General features: G+C 51.8%; 1 protein-coding gene and 1 long non-coding RNA gene across 2 annotated transcripts in view; one reads left to right on the top strand and one right to left on the bottom strand.

Annotated features, from left to right (window-relative positions):
- Window positions 1-4,875: 4,875 nt before the first annotated feature.
- LOC139999357 (uncharacterized) overlaps window positions 4,876-18,828 on the bottom strand; it is a 28,788-nt gene continuing 14,835 nt past the window's right edge. The window contains exon 3 of the long non-coding RNA XR_011804740.1: window positions 4,876-5,887. This is a non-coding gene — a long non-coding RNA (uncharacterized lncRNA). The remainder of the gene's footprint in view (window positions 5,888-18,828) is intronic.
- Window positions 12,187-13,329, top strand: TCIM (transcriptional and immune response regulator). The gene has a single exon (XM_005029473.6). It carries the CDS (start codon window positions 12,258-12,260, stop codon window positions 12,576-12,578), a length of 321 nt encoding a protein of 106 aa, XP_005029530.1. The 5' UTR covers window positions 12,187-12,257; the 3' UTR covers window positions 12,579-13,329.

Raw genomic sequence — 18,828 nt, 5'->3', positions numbered from 1 at the left:
CTGCAGCTGGCAGCAGCCTCACCCGCCCAGGAGGAACACTCCATCAGGGCAGGAAGGGCTCCCTGTGCTCCCTGGGCAACCACAACTAATTCTCTGGCTTTTTGGAGTGTTTTACCTACCCAGCCCTAACAGGCAGACAAGCATCCCTGCCCCAGCTACATTTACTGCTCTCCATTGCCTCGTGGTAGCTGCAGCCTGTTTGCTGAATCCTGATTTTCCCATTTTTGGCTTGCTGCTGCAGTGTGCGGTCTGCTCAGGTGCGGGCTCAGCGCTGCAGCAGCGCTGGGACAAGGTGACGAGGAACTTGTTTGCCCAAGGCTGCCGTAGGGCTGTGCTCCTGCGGCTGCGGCTCTTGGCACCTTGTTTCTGAGCTCAGTGTCAGACAAATGCTGTTTGTGTATTCCCAGGGATTTGGTGCTGGTTCCCAGCACCGGTCCTAAAGCGAGTCACCAGATGGAGGGCTCCCCAGGGGGACCTTTGGGAAAGAGCTTTATTTCAAACCCTGAAGTCTCCAAGGTATGGGCAGCGTTTATAAAACATTGCACCATTAAAGCTGTTTGGAAATAGTAGGAACCATCAACCAAAACATCAGCATGAGAATAAAAATAGCTTGGCATGGGGCAAACAGCTTGGAAACTAGCCAGAGCTAAAGCAGTGTCTTGGCAAAGGTCTTTGACCTCCTTACAAATATCACAGTAACTGCACGCTGCTGCTGCAGCCCTGCCAGAGACCTCTGCTAGCAATGGGAATGTTTTGGGATTGTGTTTGCAGCCTTGTTGTAGGAAATAACACACAGCTGGAAGAGAGGGGTGTGCTTTGTACCTCCCCTCCCCCAAAGACTGAGGGAACATGAAAAATTCATCAGAACAGAGGCTGAGAAACATCCTGGGGCGTACAGGGGCAGGGCCATGCATGGCCCCACACTCGCTGTGGCCGCAGTTCCCAGGCTGGAGACTGGGGTGGAGGTGCTGAGCCCTCGGCGGTGCTGAGCAGGGCAGGCAGCCGTCCTCGCCCCGTGTTGGGGCAGCTGTAGTGTGCACGCTGTGACTGCAGGCTCTGAGACTGGGGCTGTCTTCTTCTGTATTTACTCAGAGCTGAGCACAGCAGGTTCCTGGTTTATAAGGAGCTCGGGTAATTTAAATAATAAATACTATGGAGAAAGTACATTATTATGAAATACGGATTTTTCCGATAAATAAATCATGGCCGTCATTTGCATGTATAATACCAAAAGGCTGCGCTTGGGACATCTGGCACTGGCTGCAGTACCTGTCTGACACGAAGACTTGCAATAAACTGACGTCCCTTTCCTTCAGCTCTCCTGTTGCTCCAGTTCCACCGGGTTTTTCATTTTAGGATTAGCGGAGATGACGCTGCTTGGGCAGAGCCCTTTTTCTACAGATGTTTCCTCACCTAGAAAACTCTGCCCCAGTGCCATGAGGCATCGCTGGGCATGGTGCAGCATCTCCGCAGCTGAGCAGCGCAGGCAGCAGGCGCTGGGAGCCCAGCCCCGGTGTGCACACTCGGTCCAGCAAGGGGAAAGCGGGCGGAGGCTGGGAAGGGTTTCTCCAAACACTCGGCGCGGCCCTTTCATGCCAGGAGCCAGGGTTTAATCACTGGCTGTGCCGGTGGCGTTGCGCCGGTGCCGCTCAGAGGAAGCGCCACGTACGCCCCATCGCCTGCTTGTGGAATTAGTCACTGCAGCTCGCCGTTGCTAGACCAGGGTAAACACGAGCAAACAAAGACGACCGCGTCTCCAACAGCCGCGGTGAGCTTACGAGGAGAACTGTACCACGTTTCCCATGAGCTCTGTCAAACAGATTTCTTCAATAAAATAAAAAAAAAAAATAGAAAAGGAAAAGAAGAAAAGACTCTGCTATTATTGCAGTAAGAGGCGGTGTCATGCTGGGCTCCGCTTCTAAATATATTCTGTGTTTACTGTATGCAACAGTAGGAAGCTTTCCGAAAAGGCACCGGGGTTGCTCTGTTTTTTTTTTTTTTCAGCAATCATGCTTCACTTGAGCCATTTTTATCCTGACAGAAACGGAAAATATTTTCCTGGTGTCATTTCTACTGATCAAAGAAGTTTCCTCAACAGAGAGGAGCCCCATGGCCCTGCGGGGAGAAAGCCACAGAGGAAACTATTTTACTAACGAGGTGCGGGGGGAACTCGCTGGCAGCAGGATTCGCTGTGAGCAGACGAGGCGAGCCAGGACACGATTCCTGTAAGGCCAGGAGTGGTTAGCCAGGCTATTAATTCTTTTCATTCCCAATTAATTTGCTGAACGAGAGGCCTGGTGTTTACCTGCATGCTGGCAAAACACAGTGCCCGGGAGTAGCGGACGGCTGCTTCTGCTGCCTGCCTCGCAGTGCCCGGACAGAGCTGGCAGCAGCAGGAGCTGTTCTGCTGGGGGGGGACGGGACCCTGCGCCTCTGGGGGTTGGTGCCCAGGGAGGCGTGCACGGGAGGATGAGGGCACAGGAGGACGAGGGCACGGGAGGACGAGGGCATGGGAGGATGAGGGCACAGCCCCTCGGTGGGAGCAGCCTCCCTTCGGGCAGCTCGGTGCCCCCGTCCTGCCTTGCCCCAAGGCTGCTGAGTGCAACCCTGTCTGCAAGGGCAGCTGCCCCCCAGTCTGCCCCACAGCTTCCTGCTGCCCCCGCTGGGGCAGATGTCAGGCTTGTGGAGGAGTGGGGATTTCTGGGGTTAAACAGCTACCAGATTTTGTTTACTTTCTCCATCAGCTTTCCCTAAACAGCTTCAGTCAATGCTCCTTCCACGAACCTCATTGTGGCCGGAACTGACTCAGCTTTCTGCATGGAGGGATTTTTGTGGATGGGCTCACCGGCCTCGTTAACGGCACATCACGCTCGCTGCTGTTTACTGATTGAGGACTTTTTTTAACTTTCATTTGTGTTTCGCGTCAGAGCGGCATGCACAGAGCTCCCTGACACATCCCAGCCGCCCCCACAATCCCTGGACCCCCATGCCCCTCTCTCCACTCCCACGCACTGCCAGGAGCCCACCGAGGAGCTGGGGCAATGGGGGACATTATGGAAAAACGCATGCAGAGCCACAATGGCAATTTGGCACACCAGTTACATGCTGCAGCCTGCTGCAGTGCCAGGCCATGCAGGAAGCCAGCAAGATCAAAAACACTTGTTTTGACCTGTTTTTCTCTCAGGGTTTCTTATGTAAGAGACAAAAGAGGGAAAGGGTTAGGGTTGCAAGCTGCATGAAGGCTTTTGCATTCACCTTGAAAAGCCTTTACGTACTGACCACACCATTCAGTGCTCTCTCTTGCCCTGCCCCATGTCACGCCACGAAGCAGAGCACCTGTGGGAGCAGAAGAGTCAGAGCATCGCCCCAGCAGAGGCCGGCTCCTGTGTGAGCAGCCCCAGGCAGTGCATGAGCTGCAATAAAGTGCTCACCGTGCTGGTCTGGGTGATTTGGACCAGGCTCTTCAGCAACATGACCTGCAGTAAGGGCCCTGCAGTGTATGTACTACAGTTTGACCTGTTAAATATGAAGCATGACCTACACGAAGAGCTGTAGTTAAGCAGCCAGGCTTACAAGCCCTAAGACGCAGCTCGGAGGGCATCTCCCAGATTTCTTCCCCAGGCTGGAGGGGCGCTGATAACAGTACCCACTCCCTTTTGGCTAAAAGAGCCTCAGCCAGACGCTGGCAACAGGCAGATTTCTCTTCTGAAGGTAGGTATAAAGACATACGCTAACCCGATTTGCTTCTCCCAGGCAGATGCTGATGACTTCAGGGCACAAATTGCAAAACACGCTGATGCTGAGCCCCCAGCAGATCGCAACCTGAGTGGGAGGCGTCAGCTCATGCGCACGGTGAGCAGTTGCTGCTCAGTCACGCTTCTGTCAGGGGGCTGCAAAGCTCTTTTTACCGTGCCTATATATACCCACACAGCATCATCCTTGTCCCCTTTTCTCCCCTCTGACACAGCTGAAATAAACTCCCAACTCTAAAACTATTCTTTTGTGCTTGAACTGTGTGCATAAATAAACCGATGTAGACAGACAAAAATATCCATAAACCAGAACTGACACTTGACAAGGATTCAAGGGCAGATCTCTAGAACAAAGACAAGGCTTCCTTGTAAACAAGGCATCAGTCACTTAGATTACAATAATTAGGCAAAGCGACCGTTGGGAAACTTCTCGAAAGCATCGTGGCAGGAGCTCACTGTGCCTGAGCGCAGGCGCACCCCGTGCTGCTGCCCGGGCAGCCTGGGCACCTTCCCACTGGGGCAGGCAGGATGGATCAGGCTGCAGCCAGCTGAGCCCGGCCCCGCTGCAGGCACGGGCGTCCTCCCGGGGCACGGGGCACCCTCCCTGCCCACGCTCTGCCCCTCGGACTTCAGCCCAAAACCGCCTGCCTCACCTCCGTGCCGGAGATACGCTTTATAGCCCTGCTATTGCTTTTCTGAGTGGGAGCTGACGTGTTATGGACTGCAGTGTGCTGGGGAAAACAACGGCTGGCACGAGTTCAGTAACCCGCCGTGACCCCGGCCGTGTGGCCGCGCTCCTGGGAACTGCCCGGTCCCGGCCCCTGCGGGGGTCCCAGCCCAGGGCACGGCCAGGCCCAGGGTCCTGCGGCAGGGCCAGAAACTGCCCCCAAAGCAGGCGTGCACCCCCCCATCAGCCCATGCCATGTGGACACCCCTTCTCTAGCTGCCGGTAGCCCCAGGGAAGGCAGGGACTGGGGGATTTGGGCTGCAATGCGCCCCGAGATAGCAGCAGTGATGGGAGGAGGGAGGCAGATACTGCTTTTCTAGCAGCTATGGAGTGAAAGCTGTCAGGCCACAAGAGAGGGTGACGGGGAGGCAAACACCATCTGTTTTCTCCGAGGAACTCTTTTATTACTGGAGGAATGAAATACAAAGCTGATAACACCATAATTTCAAGCTAATCTCCCACACATTTTACATACCCGTTGATTTCCTGATAAATCCCCATAGTGCTCGGGCTGGGTGTTTTCCTCGGCTCTGATGAGTTTTCTTCACTCAGCATTACTCAGCCGAGTGTTCCCCAAGCCTCGGCAGTATGCTGCAACCAAACACCCGCTGCTGTTCCCCGAACCACAGCCCCGACGGGACCTCCCTCTGCCATGTGCTGCTTCTGCATTGCTGCAAGATTAAGGAGCCCAAACCCGAATTTGCTGGTTTGCCGCTCACAAACTGCCCTCCTGTGCTCCTGGGCACGCAGTGGCAGGCAGCGAGGTGCCCCATTCCTCACCACAGGAATGGTGTTTGGGCTGTTCCCAGGTGGTCACAAAGCAGTGCTGAATTTTGCAGGTTGAACTGAGAGCTGCCCCAAAACCAGCCGTGCCCCATGCCCTCAGCTGCGCACTGTGCCACACAACTGCACGGACATCACCTCGGTTTCCTCCATGGTGGCCGGCCTCCAACCAGTCCCAAACCTTTGGGGCAAGCAGGCTACATCTGGGAGCTCGTCTGGGCCATCTCAGCCCTTACCAGGTACCAAAGATACCGAATCCCTGCGTGCAGCCCTGGGTTGCTGCCTGCGTGGCTCCAGGCACAGCGGGGCGGCACCGCGGTGCCCAGAAGCCGGCGCAGCACAAAGCACGCGTCCTGCCTGCCACCTCGCACTGTGGCTCGGCAGCAGTTACAGCCCTGACAAAGGGGGCACTTGAGACCCGGGACGTGTGTCTGGTACTGTCAGACCTGGGCTGGGCTGCGGCAGTGACCCAGGCAGCCCCGCGCCCGAGCCCCCCGGCAGGATTTCCCGCGAGCCCGTCCCTGGGCAGCAGACAATGAGCTGTCTGGCAGCTGGAGACGGCGCTGCCGTCGCCCTTCTCCAGCGAGGGGTAGTCAGGACCTTCAGGAAGATCAAACAGGAAACTCTGCAGAGAAAGAAGAAAAGTTTGTTCGTGATTGAAAGTCTAAACTTTTATTACTGTGCTCAGCCTCGTTGACCCGGGAGGAAGATGTTGAAGTCAGCACGTTAAAATACTTTCCCTGACTCCCATAAAACAGCAGCAGGACTTTGTGAGCCGCTCTGCCAAGCCAGGGGTAGGCACTGCCCGTGCCCAGCACCATCGCAGGGAGCAGCCTGGCTGCGGGGGTACCCAGGCTGGAGTTTCACCTTGAAAGATGGTTTTGGGAAACCTCAAGCTAGGAAGAACCCACGCACGGCCTCCTTACTCAGCCTTCCCATCCCCACCACCTCCAAATCCCCAAAGGAGCAAGCCTTTTTCTCCAGAAGTCACTTTGTTGAATGCACAACTTCTTTAAAAGCATGCAGGCTTTTAGATCTGCCAGAAGTTTCTGTTTCTGTTCCTTAGCAGCCATGATTTACTTACTGTAACTGGCTATTCATTATGTCCTGCACTGCATTATTAACTCAGTGATCGTACATTTAGCAGAGAATTTATGAGAAATGAGGAGACATTCATTATCAGTAATACCACAAACTTTACTCTTATATGGTCTCTCTGTGCGGCGATGGGCTCCCGTGGCCGGGCAGCGGTGCTCGGAGGCAGCTGGCAGAGCTGCTCCCCCCTCAAGGCAGCACCCTCCTGGCTCCAGGAAGCCTGGCCAGCACCCCTGGGTGTCAGGACCAGCAGCGGACTGGCCCGCAGGGGCACGGGTGCTGCAGCCACTGCAGCAGCCTCAGCGAGGGCAGGGCTAGGCTCTCACTCCACAGCCCCAGCACTTCTTACCAGCTCCTCTTATTGCATCAAAACCATGCAAATGTCCTGTTTTCTTTAATTTTTGAGCTGTTCTTAAAATGGCTGGAGAGCTAAAGAGCTGCCCTTCACAGCAGCCACAGGACCAGCTCTGCTGTCACTGGGACAAGCCCCTGTGCTCTGGCGAGGGCCTGACCCTGCACGCTGGACAAGCAGCTCTGCCAGAGTGGCATGTATTTTAGGCAGTTGCGTGAGCATGATTATCTAGAACCAAGCTGAGACATTACTTTCCAGCAATTGAGCTGTAGCATGTCTGCTGTTTAAGAGCATCGTGTTGTACTGCACATCTGAATCTGACACCACAGGTCAGGGCACTGGAAACACGCAGGGCTAAGTGCATCTCCCAGTTCTTATGAACTAGGAGCACAGAGCACTGCTCTGAGATCTGGGGACAGATGTTCCCAGAAGCTCTATTAAAGAAACAACAACTACAGGAAAACAAAACGAAACCAAACCAAAGCACCACCAACAAAACCAACAAGCGGAGCCTGTGCTGTAGAGCAAAAGGCCGCATTAGTCAAACTTGCACGCGGCAGTAGGTAGAGGAGGTTGGGAAGCTGGGCCAGGCACTGCCATTCACACGACCTGGATGTCTGACAGATTCCCAGGAATCTGGATTCCAGGAGGAACACGATGAACTGGTTCCTCTCTGACCTCCAGCCATCCCACAGCTGTTTCTGTGCTGTGGAGAACTCCATCTCCAAATGCATTTCCCAGCCAAGAGCAAACATGTCAAGAGCTGTATTTACCACTCCTAAGAAGGGCAAGGATTCTCCAACCTGCACGAACAGGGCTGAAAGTGACTCAGAGGTCAAACAAATACAATGAGGGAAAGGATGGGAAACATGTTTGGGAAATGATGGGGAAAATGGCCTGAAGTTCTTGGACATTTTCAAATTCTCAGATTTTTCCATTGAACGAACTGAAAGGCAACTCTTGTGTTTTCAAAGAGAAACTCAATACCCTTTTGTTAAGCTGCAAGGCTGCCCTTCCCTGGCTCAACACACCCAGAAACGCAGTTCCCACGAATGGGACGTTTGTTGTGAACCATTCAGCTCTAACTAGTCCCCGTTCAGGCAGGGCAAGTGTGGCCAAGAGGCACGTGCAGCATTGCCCCTCTGTTCAGCAAGCCGTGGTGCTTGCTCCGCACCAGCAGAAAGGGGATGTGGGCACACAGGGGGCTGGGCACAGCTGCCACCGAGCACCGCACGTGGCACAGCCGCTGCCCCCATTCAGCTGCACCCTGGTCAGACACAGCCCAGGTCTTGGTTGCTACCAACCATGAGCTGATGGAGAGCCGTAAGTCCCCTTCTCACCACCGGGAATTATTTCATGTTTCCTCTGCCCAGCTCCCAGGGTTCTGGGAAAAGCAATTTGGCGTGGGCAGAAAAGTGCCAGGAGAAGGGAGCTCCTTGTGAGCCAAGCATGCTCTGGCCATGAGCTAAAGACACACGTGTTTTCAAGGCAATAATTTCACATCCCTCTCCTGTCCCAAAGCCTTCTAAAAGCCCTTCTACATACTCAGTTTCTGAATATTTAAGATATGACTTTGCCAAACAAAGATTAGGGCAGTTAATCCTCATTTCTTTATGAGGAAAGCAATACTGTTTAACAGTTCACTGGTATTTTAAAAGGCAGATGGTCTGAAAAACTAAAAACTCCATTTTCAAGGATAGATTAGCTGCCCCCCCCCCACCCCCCCCTTTTTTTTTTTTCCCCACAATCTCTTACAGCTAAAGTTTTATGGCTAAAGAATCTGATAACAATTGGTGCAGTTGAGCACTGATTGCACGCTCCTGCTTCCGTGTTTGAGCTGTCACACAGGTCTGGTTCCTTATTTCACCCTGATTGCCAGAATTAACAGCTGTTTGTGTTCCTGCTGGCAGCACAGAGCACAATTTCTGCCAGAGGTGTTATCCTGCCCTCTCTGCTATTTGCTGCTTTCCCCCGAGCCCCAGCGCAATGAAAAGCACCCGGCCCATCTTCAGAAGTTCCTGCCTCTCTTGCAGGAGTCTGGACAACAGCATCCTAAAGAACGGGCAGCCAAACAGGGATCTTGGAAGCCTACTTTGAAAAATCTCTTCTAGGGAACAACATCAATATTTTGCTTGGTGAGGCCTCTGCAGCTCCAGTGCTCGTTGGGGCTGCCGCATCTTTCAATACTGAGGCGATCGTACAAGCAGTGCGGGCTTCGGCAGGCGAGCGAAAGGAAAGCTATGCAAAACATGCCTTCACAAAATGCATCCCAGATTGCCTTGTTTGGACTGATTTTGGACTGCTACACCAATGCAGACCAAGCTCTCTGCAAGAGCTTGCAGGGGTGAAGGCACCCGTGGCTCCCAGCTGCCACCTCCCCGGCCACGCCAGGGGCTGAGGGACGCAGGGCCCAGCGCGGGGCTCTTGGTTGGCAGAGCAGGGAGCAGAGATCGGGGCTGCCCAGCATGGGGGGCACCCACAGGACTCCTGCAGCAGCCCCTTGCTGTGGATGCCCCCCAGGCAGATGTTTCCCATCCTGGCCGGGAGATGTGGCCTCCGAGTCACCCACTCCGAGTCTTTTCCCCCAGTGATTGCTTGCTCTGATTGCTAGAGCCAGAAGATTGGTTTAACCTACAGAAAATAGGTGCCTCAGCTTCAAAACTGCCGCGGGAGGACCCCCAAGCTCAGACAAGGTTGCTCCTCCTCCCACAGAAGAGCCCCATGGCAGGAACCCTCCACGTACGTCATCTCCCAAAAAGCAGGGATGTGGCTAAGCTGTTCTGCAGAGACAGAATAGCGGGTTGGGATTAATCCTCCCATTAACGTGTGAAACAGAGCGTTTACATTCACGAAGCAATTATACAATAATAGCAGGAGAGCTGTGATAGAAATCGCATCTTGTCTGAAGTTTCTCTCCAGCCCAACACATGAATAATTCCTCCTAGGCAGTACTGGGAAGGCAGTATTAAAAGAATGATATAAAAAATAGTGGAAAAAACAGACGAGGTATGCTTCATCTCCCAGTCAGAGTTGAACACAACTAAATTTATGCAAAGTGGGAAGAGAAGCTTGAAGGGGCACAGGCATTTGTTACTGCTCAATGCAAGATGAGCTCACAAAAAAAAACACATTCTTCATCTTGGCAGCTTTTTGATGTCTTACTCTTAAAGCATCAGTTTTATTCTCGGTTTCCATGGCAGATACTTTTCTGAGCTTGTATCTGCCACAAATATTGCTAATTTATGCTATCAGCCATATTTCTGCAAATACCTGCAGAACGATTCCATGTGCGGTAAAAACAGTAAAAAGTAGGCATATGTTAACATGCCTCAGTTCCTCTTTTCAGCTACGGGAAATCGTGCTTTGCAGAGGGAAGGTTTGTTTCCTACATCTACAAGATCACCGCTGATCTCCTGGTGCTGTTTTCTGGCCCTAAGTACGTTACGAGTGTGCGTCTCTGTTCAGTGAAGCAAATAATGTTTAGCATTTCAGATGGACACTTTTACAGGCAGGTTTTCCCTTCACACAGTACTTCAGGCAGCACTTTGCGTCTGAGCAGGAGAGGAAATCAACACGCACCTTCCTTCTTTCCACTGCTCCCCCCTATTTCTTTTTAGCAAGCCATTGATAAAACATGGAGCTCTTCCACAGGCAGAGGCCCAGAAGCCAGCCACATCAAAAAGATCCTATTTTAAGGGCAGATTTACCCTGCAAATGTTGAGCAAGCATCAGCTGATGTGTAATGCTCTCAAAGTCAGCAAAGTTACAGTAAAGTAAGAGGCTTTTAAGTTTTTCTGGCAGGAGGAGAATTAAGAGGTTTTGTAAAGGTTTCAGTTTATACACCGAATCATGTAATAGCTAGCAGATACAAAAGAAACCTAGGAAAACTGTAAAAAGCAAGCCATACAATGGTGGTGATGCAGAACTAGTGGAAAAAAATCCCAGGCACGTGCAGCGAGAGCTCATGCAGGTAACAATGGCACCGAGCAGCGCCTGGCGGAGCCGCCGCAGGAAAACCCCGTCCCCCAGCAGGATGCGGCTGAATGGAGCGTGCAGGGCTGCGCCAGGGTGTGCCCGGCTCTATTTACGATTCCCTAAGTCACAGATAGGAAAGTGGTCAAGCAGTTAAATGCAATCCACTCCCTCTCCTACAGATAAAAAGCACGGTGAGCCCCGCCAGCAGGAAGTGCAGAGGTTCAGTTGTTATCTAAGTGCATGGAGCTGGTGACTACCGATTGTTTTGCTGCCTGAGCAGCAGCCTGGCCTGCTGTATTGTCTAGTAAGCAATACAGTTCACAATTACTTTATTAGTGCCATTATTCTATGCCTGCACAAATGCCTAGCACATGGACTTTGTGGGCTTTTCCTCGATAGAGCCAGGGGAGGGTTCCTGCAGGACTGTGCAGGGACACATCCCTGCCTTCTGTCCGAAGGAACAGAGGTGTTAGAGGAGGGAGGATGGAGTGACAAGCAACCAGGGGACGTCACTGCGGCTCTGCTCCTTGCTGCAATCACCTGTCACCTCCACGGCTCTCCCATAAACAAGGGAACCCCCCTAAGTAGTGGACAGTCACGGGGACAAAGCTTGTTTGTGGCCTCCTTGAGTGGGAATGAGTAATGGAGAATCATCAGCACAGCTGGTATACAAACAACTGGTTTTCTAAACAGTGCCCCTGCAGCATCCGGCCACTTTTAAGCCATTAACAAAAATACACTTATCTCTGGATCCTTGGCCTTGAGCAACCTTTGAACCCACTGCCATTCCTGGCCAGATTTAGTGGGGTGCAGCTCTCCACAAGGTTAGATTTCTAACCTTGTGCAGCGTGGGGCAGAGAGATGCCACTGCTGCCCCGCTACGTGCAAATTGGGCAGCTCCAGGTTGTAACATCCCAGGAAAATCACTGCAGAAGAATTTACGGATTAGCTGCCTTTGCTGAATGGCTTACTGCTTTGAAAATACAGCTTTGTGAGCACTAAATGTGACCTGTTCCATCTAGAAAGCAGCAGAAAGCATCCCATACATAGACCTGAGCAGGTTTTGCTGCCTTGTCCTTCTGTCTGGCTGGGATACAGACAAGTAGACATCTGCAGGCACAGGCTCACAGCTAACCTCTTGTTAGTACTGCAATAGTTCCCAATATTAACTTTTTATTAGGTGCAAGAGCCTGTTGCAGCAGGCAAGGTTTTCTAAGTGCAGAGCTTTTCTGAGCACAACGAAAGGCCACGAGTGCAGCTTGAACTGTACAACCTCAAAGACACACAGCAGTGCAGGGAGTTGTGCGAATCCCCTCCTGAACCAGGTCAAAGAAAAACTCACAGCAGAATCTCAGCAATTTTTTACACTCGGCTGCACAATAGAGGAAAGTTGGCAACTTAAATGTTAACTTGCCTATGACTATTCAGTGTTGACATCAGCGTGACCTCATCACTGTAACTTGAGCTCTCCGGCTTTTTCTCAGCCTGCCTTTAAATAGCAGCCTTCAGCACAGCTACCACACAGATCCCTCTGATCAGCCCCAGAAGGCAAACCCCAGAGCATCCGACGTAGATGAAAGCAAGGAGAAGCAACACAACCTCAGCCATGTCCACCTCCCTGAGAGTGAGCCCCTCGGTCCACGGCTACCGCTTCGACACAGCCCTGCGCAAGAAAGCCGTGGCCAATATCTTTGAGAGCATCGACGAAGAGTCGCTCCAGAAACTCTTCAAACACTCCGGAGACAAGAAGGCAGAGGAGAGAGCCAAGATCATCCTCGCCACCGACCAGGACGTGGAGGAGAAAACGAGAGCACTAATGGCTCTAAAGCAGAGGCGAAAAGACAAGCTCCTCCAGTTCCTGAAATTTCGGAAATACTCCATCAAAGTCCACTGAGCTGGCGAAGGGAACGGCAATGGAGGAGAACGTTTCGGGATGAGACTGCTCGCCACCTCCTGCCGCGGGCGGCACGCTGTGCTGCCCTGCGAGCTCCCGGCAGGATGCACGGTGCTGGGAGACAGCCGATGGGACCGGGACTGCCCGCGGCAGCGCCGCAGCCTGGGGCCGATGCCCGGAGGGGGCCAGCGCGCCCCAGCCAGCCCCACAGCACCGCACGGCGGGTGCTGCTCACAGACTGAGCATTTACTGACTTCGTGTGTTTGCTTTGCCTTCCTGAACTTGTTACCTAAAGTTTGAAACCTTTCTAAGCCTCGCTGTTGTCTGCTAGAATGGAGAGTCTAGAGGTTGATCAGCTACTGATCATTTATCATTCTGCATTTGTTAAAATGCTTTGAAGTGCACCGTATGGGTGCAATAAGTTCAGCCTTCAGGGAATGCATTTGCTCTAGAGACACAACGCGACTGTACCTTGTCTTTCTCATGCAGTATGCGTGCATTATAAACTGTTGCACAAAAGCAATAATAATGACATATTTCCCTGAATTTACTGTGAAATTCCTTAATATTTTGCTCACTTCCCATTAACACTGAATTTCTAAATATCATAATTACCGTTCTTATTTGTATAAATTACATTAGATATTAGACAAGTATTTCATGGTAATATTTTATAACAATGCTATCATTATATTGACTATAATTTATTGCATATGGCAAACTGAAATTTAATAAATTATACCGTAAATTATTTCTCTTGTCTGAAATGCTCAATTCTCCTGGAGGAGTGGGTTTATCCTCTTTTGGTCATTTCACACAGATCCCATTTTAAGAGCAGACTGCTTATACTTCTTAATTACCAAGAATGCCAATGTGCAGGCTCTGTTCTTAGCCTGCAACATTTTTCCCTGAAGTTCTGCCATCCAGTTCAGCAGTACCAGAGTTTTACCCACAGCTGTGCTATGCTGACTCTGGCATTCCCAGAAAAACCTGATAAAATTTAATTGTAAATCAAACTCAGCTGTTAGTTTCTCCTCTATGAGGAGAATGCCTTATGCTCATTTTTCTTAGAAAATGAGCAGCTCCAAACAACAGCAAGTGGTACAGTCCTCAGGCTCTCGCTATTCCTGCAAAGCAGTGTTAGGACTTGGGTCCCAATGAGCCAAAACAAACAGAAGTGAGTTATGAGCACCGGGGCAGCAGAATTAAACTTAGCCTTTCTGCTGTACTATCATGATAGAGTATGTTGAAAATACTTAAAAATAGCCAAGACTAGTTATTAATAAGTGTCCTGTAATAACCTCCTACTTAGGAAAAAAATGTTCCCATGACTCTGTTCAAAACAACAAAGTTAAGAGTTTGGAAGACTGATAGGCCAGCTTCAGTTTTGTTTTTTGCCTACACTTAAAACTCCAAGTTACCTATAAATCAGGGAGACTAGAAATAATCCTTTAAATTACTTAAGCGAGTGGATAACTGTAATCATTTACAGTGTGATGCAGCAGATCCAGAAGGTCCCCAGGAGCTCCACGTCTGGAAGTGAAGCACCCCCAGCCCCCCATGGCCCTGGCCCCGCACAGGAACGGCTGCAGCCTGGGGTGTGCGCTGGAGGTCTGGGGCTGGGAGGGCTGCAGCAGGGCCCCAGCAGCACTGTCCCAAGCAACCGTGTCCACCAAGAGCCGTGGGGCAGCGGAGGAGACACGCAACCATCCCCGTCCTGCTTCATGGTGGATCCAGACCTTTCTGACGGGCATTTCACATCGGCTGTTTCCAAAAAAGGCCAAACCGGGCCCGCTGACCTCACTCCAGCCACCCCCGGGCTTTGTGATGCACTTTCTTTCCTCCCACCCCAGGAGGTTTTCCCATCAAAGCCATTCCTCGTCCAGTGAGCACTCCAAACAGCAACCCCGCGGGGTGCCACAGCCACCAGCGTCCGGCTGCCGTTGGGTTACGGCGTACACTGCGATGGAGGGGCCCAGACAACCCTGCTGCAAGAGGAGACTAAAAAACCCACAGTGGGTACCAAATCGTCTTTCCACCATGCCACTGCTTTCTATTTCTCTGCTCAGCCCGTGCTTGCCTCCTGTCCCAATCCTGGACACAAACTTTCCGTAACGCAGCTGCTGGGCCAGGCGCAGTGGCAGGGCTGTCGGGGTCTCACCCATCGCTCAGCCCCAGTACCCAAACCACACACCCCCACACTGAAAGAGCTGCGAGTGCAGAGGGCAGGACTGAACTGCTTCAACATCCCAGGCGTTTGGGAAGAGGGGAGCAGCAGCAGGACGAGCCCTCACACAGCAGGGTGCCGGCACTGCGGGAAATGCAAAGCAACCTCTGCGGGGCAGCGGGGTGCATCAAAGCTTCGTCTGGAGTTCCTGATGTTACTGTCCACCACCAGGACCCGTGGCCCCCACATTTATCACCACATGCTGTACAACTCAACCACACATCTAGAACCTGTCCAGAGAAGTTTGCAGAGCTGGTGACAGCCCTGCTCTTGTCCCCCGGGCAGAGGTAGCCCCTGCGCCTGGCACCCAGGGGGCTCCTGCACCGGCCTCCCCCATGCCTGACACCCACACCTGGCCCAGCAGCACTGTGCCAGGGGCACCGTGATGCATCATCAGCTGAAATTCTCTTTTCTTGTGAAGGAGAATCTGAAGGAAGTCATGACTGCGGCAGACAAAACAATGTAAATTAAAGCATTTGCTGCTGGCACATGCTACTATTGCCCAGACATTCCTGCTCCAAACATTTGCATAATGTGATTGATAAGGCCCTGTGACTTATGGGGTTTATAGTTCCTCTTGCCTCCTTACATTTAAATTATCAACACAAGTAATAAATAAAGTTCACCTTATAAAGCTTTTCTGATAAGCGAAGGTCACTTACCAAAGAGCTACATGTTTATGTGATTTTACAGTTGAAAAAGGCAGTTTTCCTTGGCCTCAGCCTGCATTCTGCTTTGGCAGGCTTGTACTTTGTGAACAGCAGTGCATCGTGCAGTGAGCTGGGTATAAATTGCAATTCATTGTTATGAAACATTTGTCAGTGAGCCTGAAGCACAAACAGCCCAGTGCTGCATGCTGGCCACCCACATTCACTGCTGCTTTCCCCACTGCTCCTGGCCAGGGCTGCACGACGCGCCCCAGCCCGGGTGCTCTCGAGGCTGTGCTGACGGCGGTGGATGCCTGTGCCCAAACAGAGGCTTGCTTTGCTCTGCGAGCCCGGCACGATCCCCGCAGGGTAGGTGCACGAGGGCGGGTCGGCCGCATTGTGCCGGGCCCTTCCTGAGCGCTCGGTGCCGCAGACTCTGTGTCTGTCCGAGCGTGTGCGCTGCATTCATGAGACAGCTCAGAAATGCTCCTGCCAGACACAGAGCCCATTGTCAGCCTGCCCCACGTAACAAAAAGAGGAAAAGGCCTGTTCAAGGTATTTCCTCCCTCCAGGAGCCGGGCGTTTCCATTAATTCTTCTCTCTGAGTCAAACTGGCTGTACTGGGTGTCCCTCTGCCCCAGCATCCTGAGGAACATGCGTCCGAATATCTAATTTTATCTGGCTTTTCTAGCGCTGCACCACAGGCAGGAGCAGGGGCAAGGGGCAGCTGGGCACCCACCCTCAGCTCGAGCCACCCAGTCCAGCTCCAGACAGCAGCACTGGGGCAGAAGCCACAAAAAGCAGGGAGGAAAACGAGCAGAAGCCTTCTAGCAACATCTCTGTGTGGTCAGGCTGGGGACAGGCAGCGAGCAGCTTGTAGGGTGCTGGAAACAAACCGCCCAGAGCGAAGGGGAGCTCAGCTGCAGCAGGCAGTGCCTAATCCGTGATCCCATGAGTCCCCACCAGTCCCCACCTCCCCAGTGCCCTCCAGAACTGCTCTTGCAACTGTCCTGGTGATGGGGAGACAGGGTTGGAACGAGTCAAAATCCACCTCAACCTGTCCACTGTGTTCAGAAGGAAGAGGAGATGTTGCCCAGTGTCCAAACACCCTGTTCTGTGACCTGCTGGTACCCGGTGAAACCAAACACACTGCGTGAGCAGAGTCCAAACCGAGCTGGGCCAGACCTCACATGGTCTGTGCGGAGGGACAGGGTGCTCCAGACAACAGCAACACCTCCCGGGCAAGTTTCCCTTCCGGACCATTGAGCAACAGGGCAAGTTAAAAATTGACTGTTCAGCTAAACTTCGTGTCTGTGTCACTCACAAGTACACACTCTCCTTTGCAAGCAGGTGATTCAGCAGCCTGGGTACACCCGGGGGAATTGGCACCCATGGGAGAGAAGCTGAGCACAAAGCAAGCACAAAGCAAGCACAAAGCATCTCCGGACGGGTGATGCCAACGCCCTCGCCTCCTCTGCAGCCCAACCCAGCAAAGCCAGCTCAGTGCCAGGGCTGACAGCACCGGGGTGGACATGTGCTCAGAAAAAAGGCACAGACGAAGCACATTTCATCTATGGCTGCACAAGAAAAACCTCTGCTATAAAGCATCCTAAGTGTGAGTGAAGAACCATAATGTGGTGAAGTTTATGGGTTAGTGTGCCTTTCACAGAAAAGGGCTGGCTGGGGATTTCAAAGCACAAACGCCTCGCAAGCGGCAAAGTGATGCAACAGGGCCCTTTTGGAGTGATGTACAAGGCTGTTTATAAGAAGAAAACCCTCCAAATAACTGTAGCCAACAGGAAATTACATGGTTGCTATATATCTTTGCTAAAATGTAAAAGTTAAACTAGTACCAGAGTCTTAACATAGGGGAATTTTCCTGACACAGTCAGGAAAACCACCTCATGTCCATTGAGCTGTATGCCCGACTGGCACCCATGGCACAGCCTGCAGGGCACATCCTGCATCTGCTGCAAGTCCGGACTCCTTAACCAAGTAATCCTTCGGGCTTTCACCACACTCATGGAAAGCCCCGCTTCCGCCCAGCTCCGAGTCACCAAATACAGACTGGTGCTGCGCTGAGTCACATTGACATGACCAGCTCGCAGAGCTCCCATGCCAAAACCACACAGGGCAGAGGGATGCAATAATGCTGCTTTGACATTGCCACACATACGAGGGACTACATGCAGAATATATGAACTTGAACCGACTCGTATCATTCAAAGGAAAAAAAAAAGTCATATTATGCTTGGACATATTCTCCAACTGAGTTTCTATGCACAATTCACCTGCCAGTCTGAATGGTTAAAAAAAGGTTCAAATCTAGATGCAGTTTTCTCTCTCCCTCTGAACTGTGAAGTACAAGAAAGACTCAATTTGTCATTTCACAAATGTGCTAGTGAGCAATCAGCCCCTCTGCCAGAATTTTTGGGAGGCTCCGATTTACATCAACCCACCCTCGCCTGAGTGTCATTTTTGAGCCCATTTGCAGAATGACTGCTGAGGGCTGCAAGAGTTCAAGTACAAACCCAGCATTCAAAGACATGTCAAAATCTTGACCCGAGTGAAGTCCATGGAAAAAGGCCAAGCGAGTTGAAGGATTTTTGTACAGAGGTAAAAACCTTGAATATATTCTGCTGAAAACACTGCCAAACATACACTGTTTTTATCCCAGATCTAACAATAAGCCTCTTCCCCAAATATTGTGCATTCTAGCTGCAATAAGAAGTATGCAAAAACGCATTATGACATTGGAGAGATTTATCAGAGCCAAGAACCAGGTTTTCCCTAGCTAACTGGCCAAGACATAAAATAGCTTTTTAAAGCAAAAGCAAATACAGCCTTATCTACCTTGTGAAACTAATTATCTGCAGATCAGAGGAAGAAAAAAAGACCTGCGTTACCCCCAGCCAACTCCCCCCAACAACCGCAGGCACTCCTTAGAGACAAAAATATCAAGACAACTTTCTTCTTGCTGTAGAATTTCAGTGTCTTTCATGCACACTTTTAAAAAAATATAAGGAAAATACAAAACGTTGGATAAAGTAACCTGATGAAATAAAGGTCTCGCATCTGCTTGCAGCAGAACCCAAAAGCCTGTTGCCAATATACACCCGTGGAAGCTGTGCTTGCCGTGAGGTGTGACCAGGGCAAAGCAGCCCCGAGCCCAGGGACACGGGGAGCAGCTCCCCCAGACCAGCCCACGGACGCTGCCCCTCCCCTGTGCTGCTGTGCACAGATCACGAGGCCTCCGCAAAGGGGACGAAGCCTCAGCATCAGGACCCGCACGATGCTGAATTTCAGCATGCATCCTGCGGTCGTGTGGCCCAGCAGGAAGGGTTGCTTAACCCACGTACACTGCCCAAAGCAAACC

Source organism: Anas platyrhynchos, chromosome 23 (genome assembly GCF_047663525.1).
Source record: "Anas platyrhynchos isolate ZD024472 breed Pekin duck chromosome 23, IASCAAS_PekinDuck_T2T, whole genome shotgun sequence".
NCBI classification, from domain to species: Eukaryota; Metazoa; Chordata; class Aves; order Anseriformes; family Anatidae; genus Anas; species Anas platyrhynchos.
The sequence above is the reverse complement of the archived record's forward strand: the minus strand, read 5'-3'. Positions and strand labels throughout refer to the sequence as shown.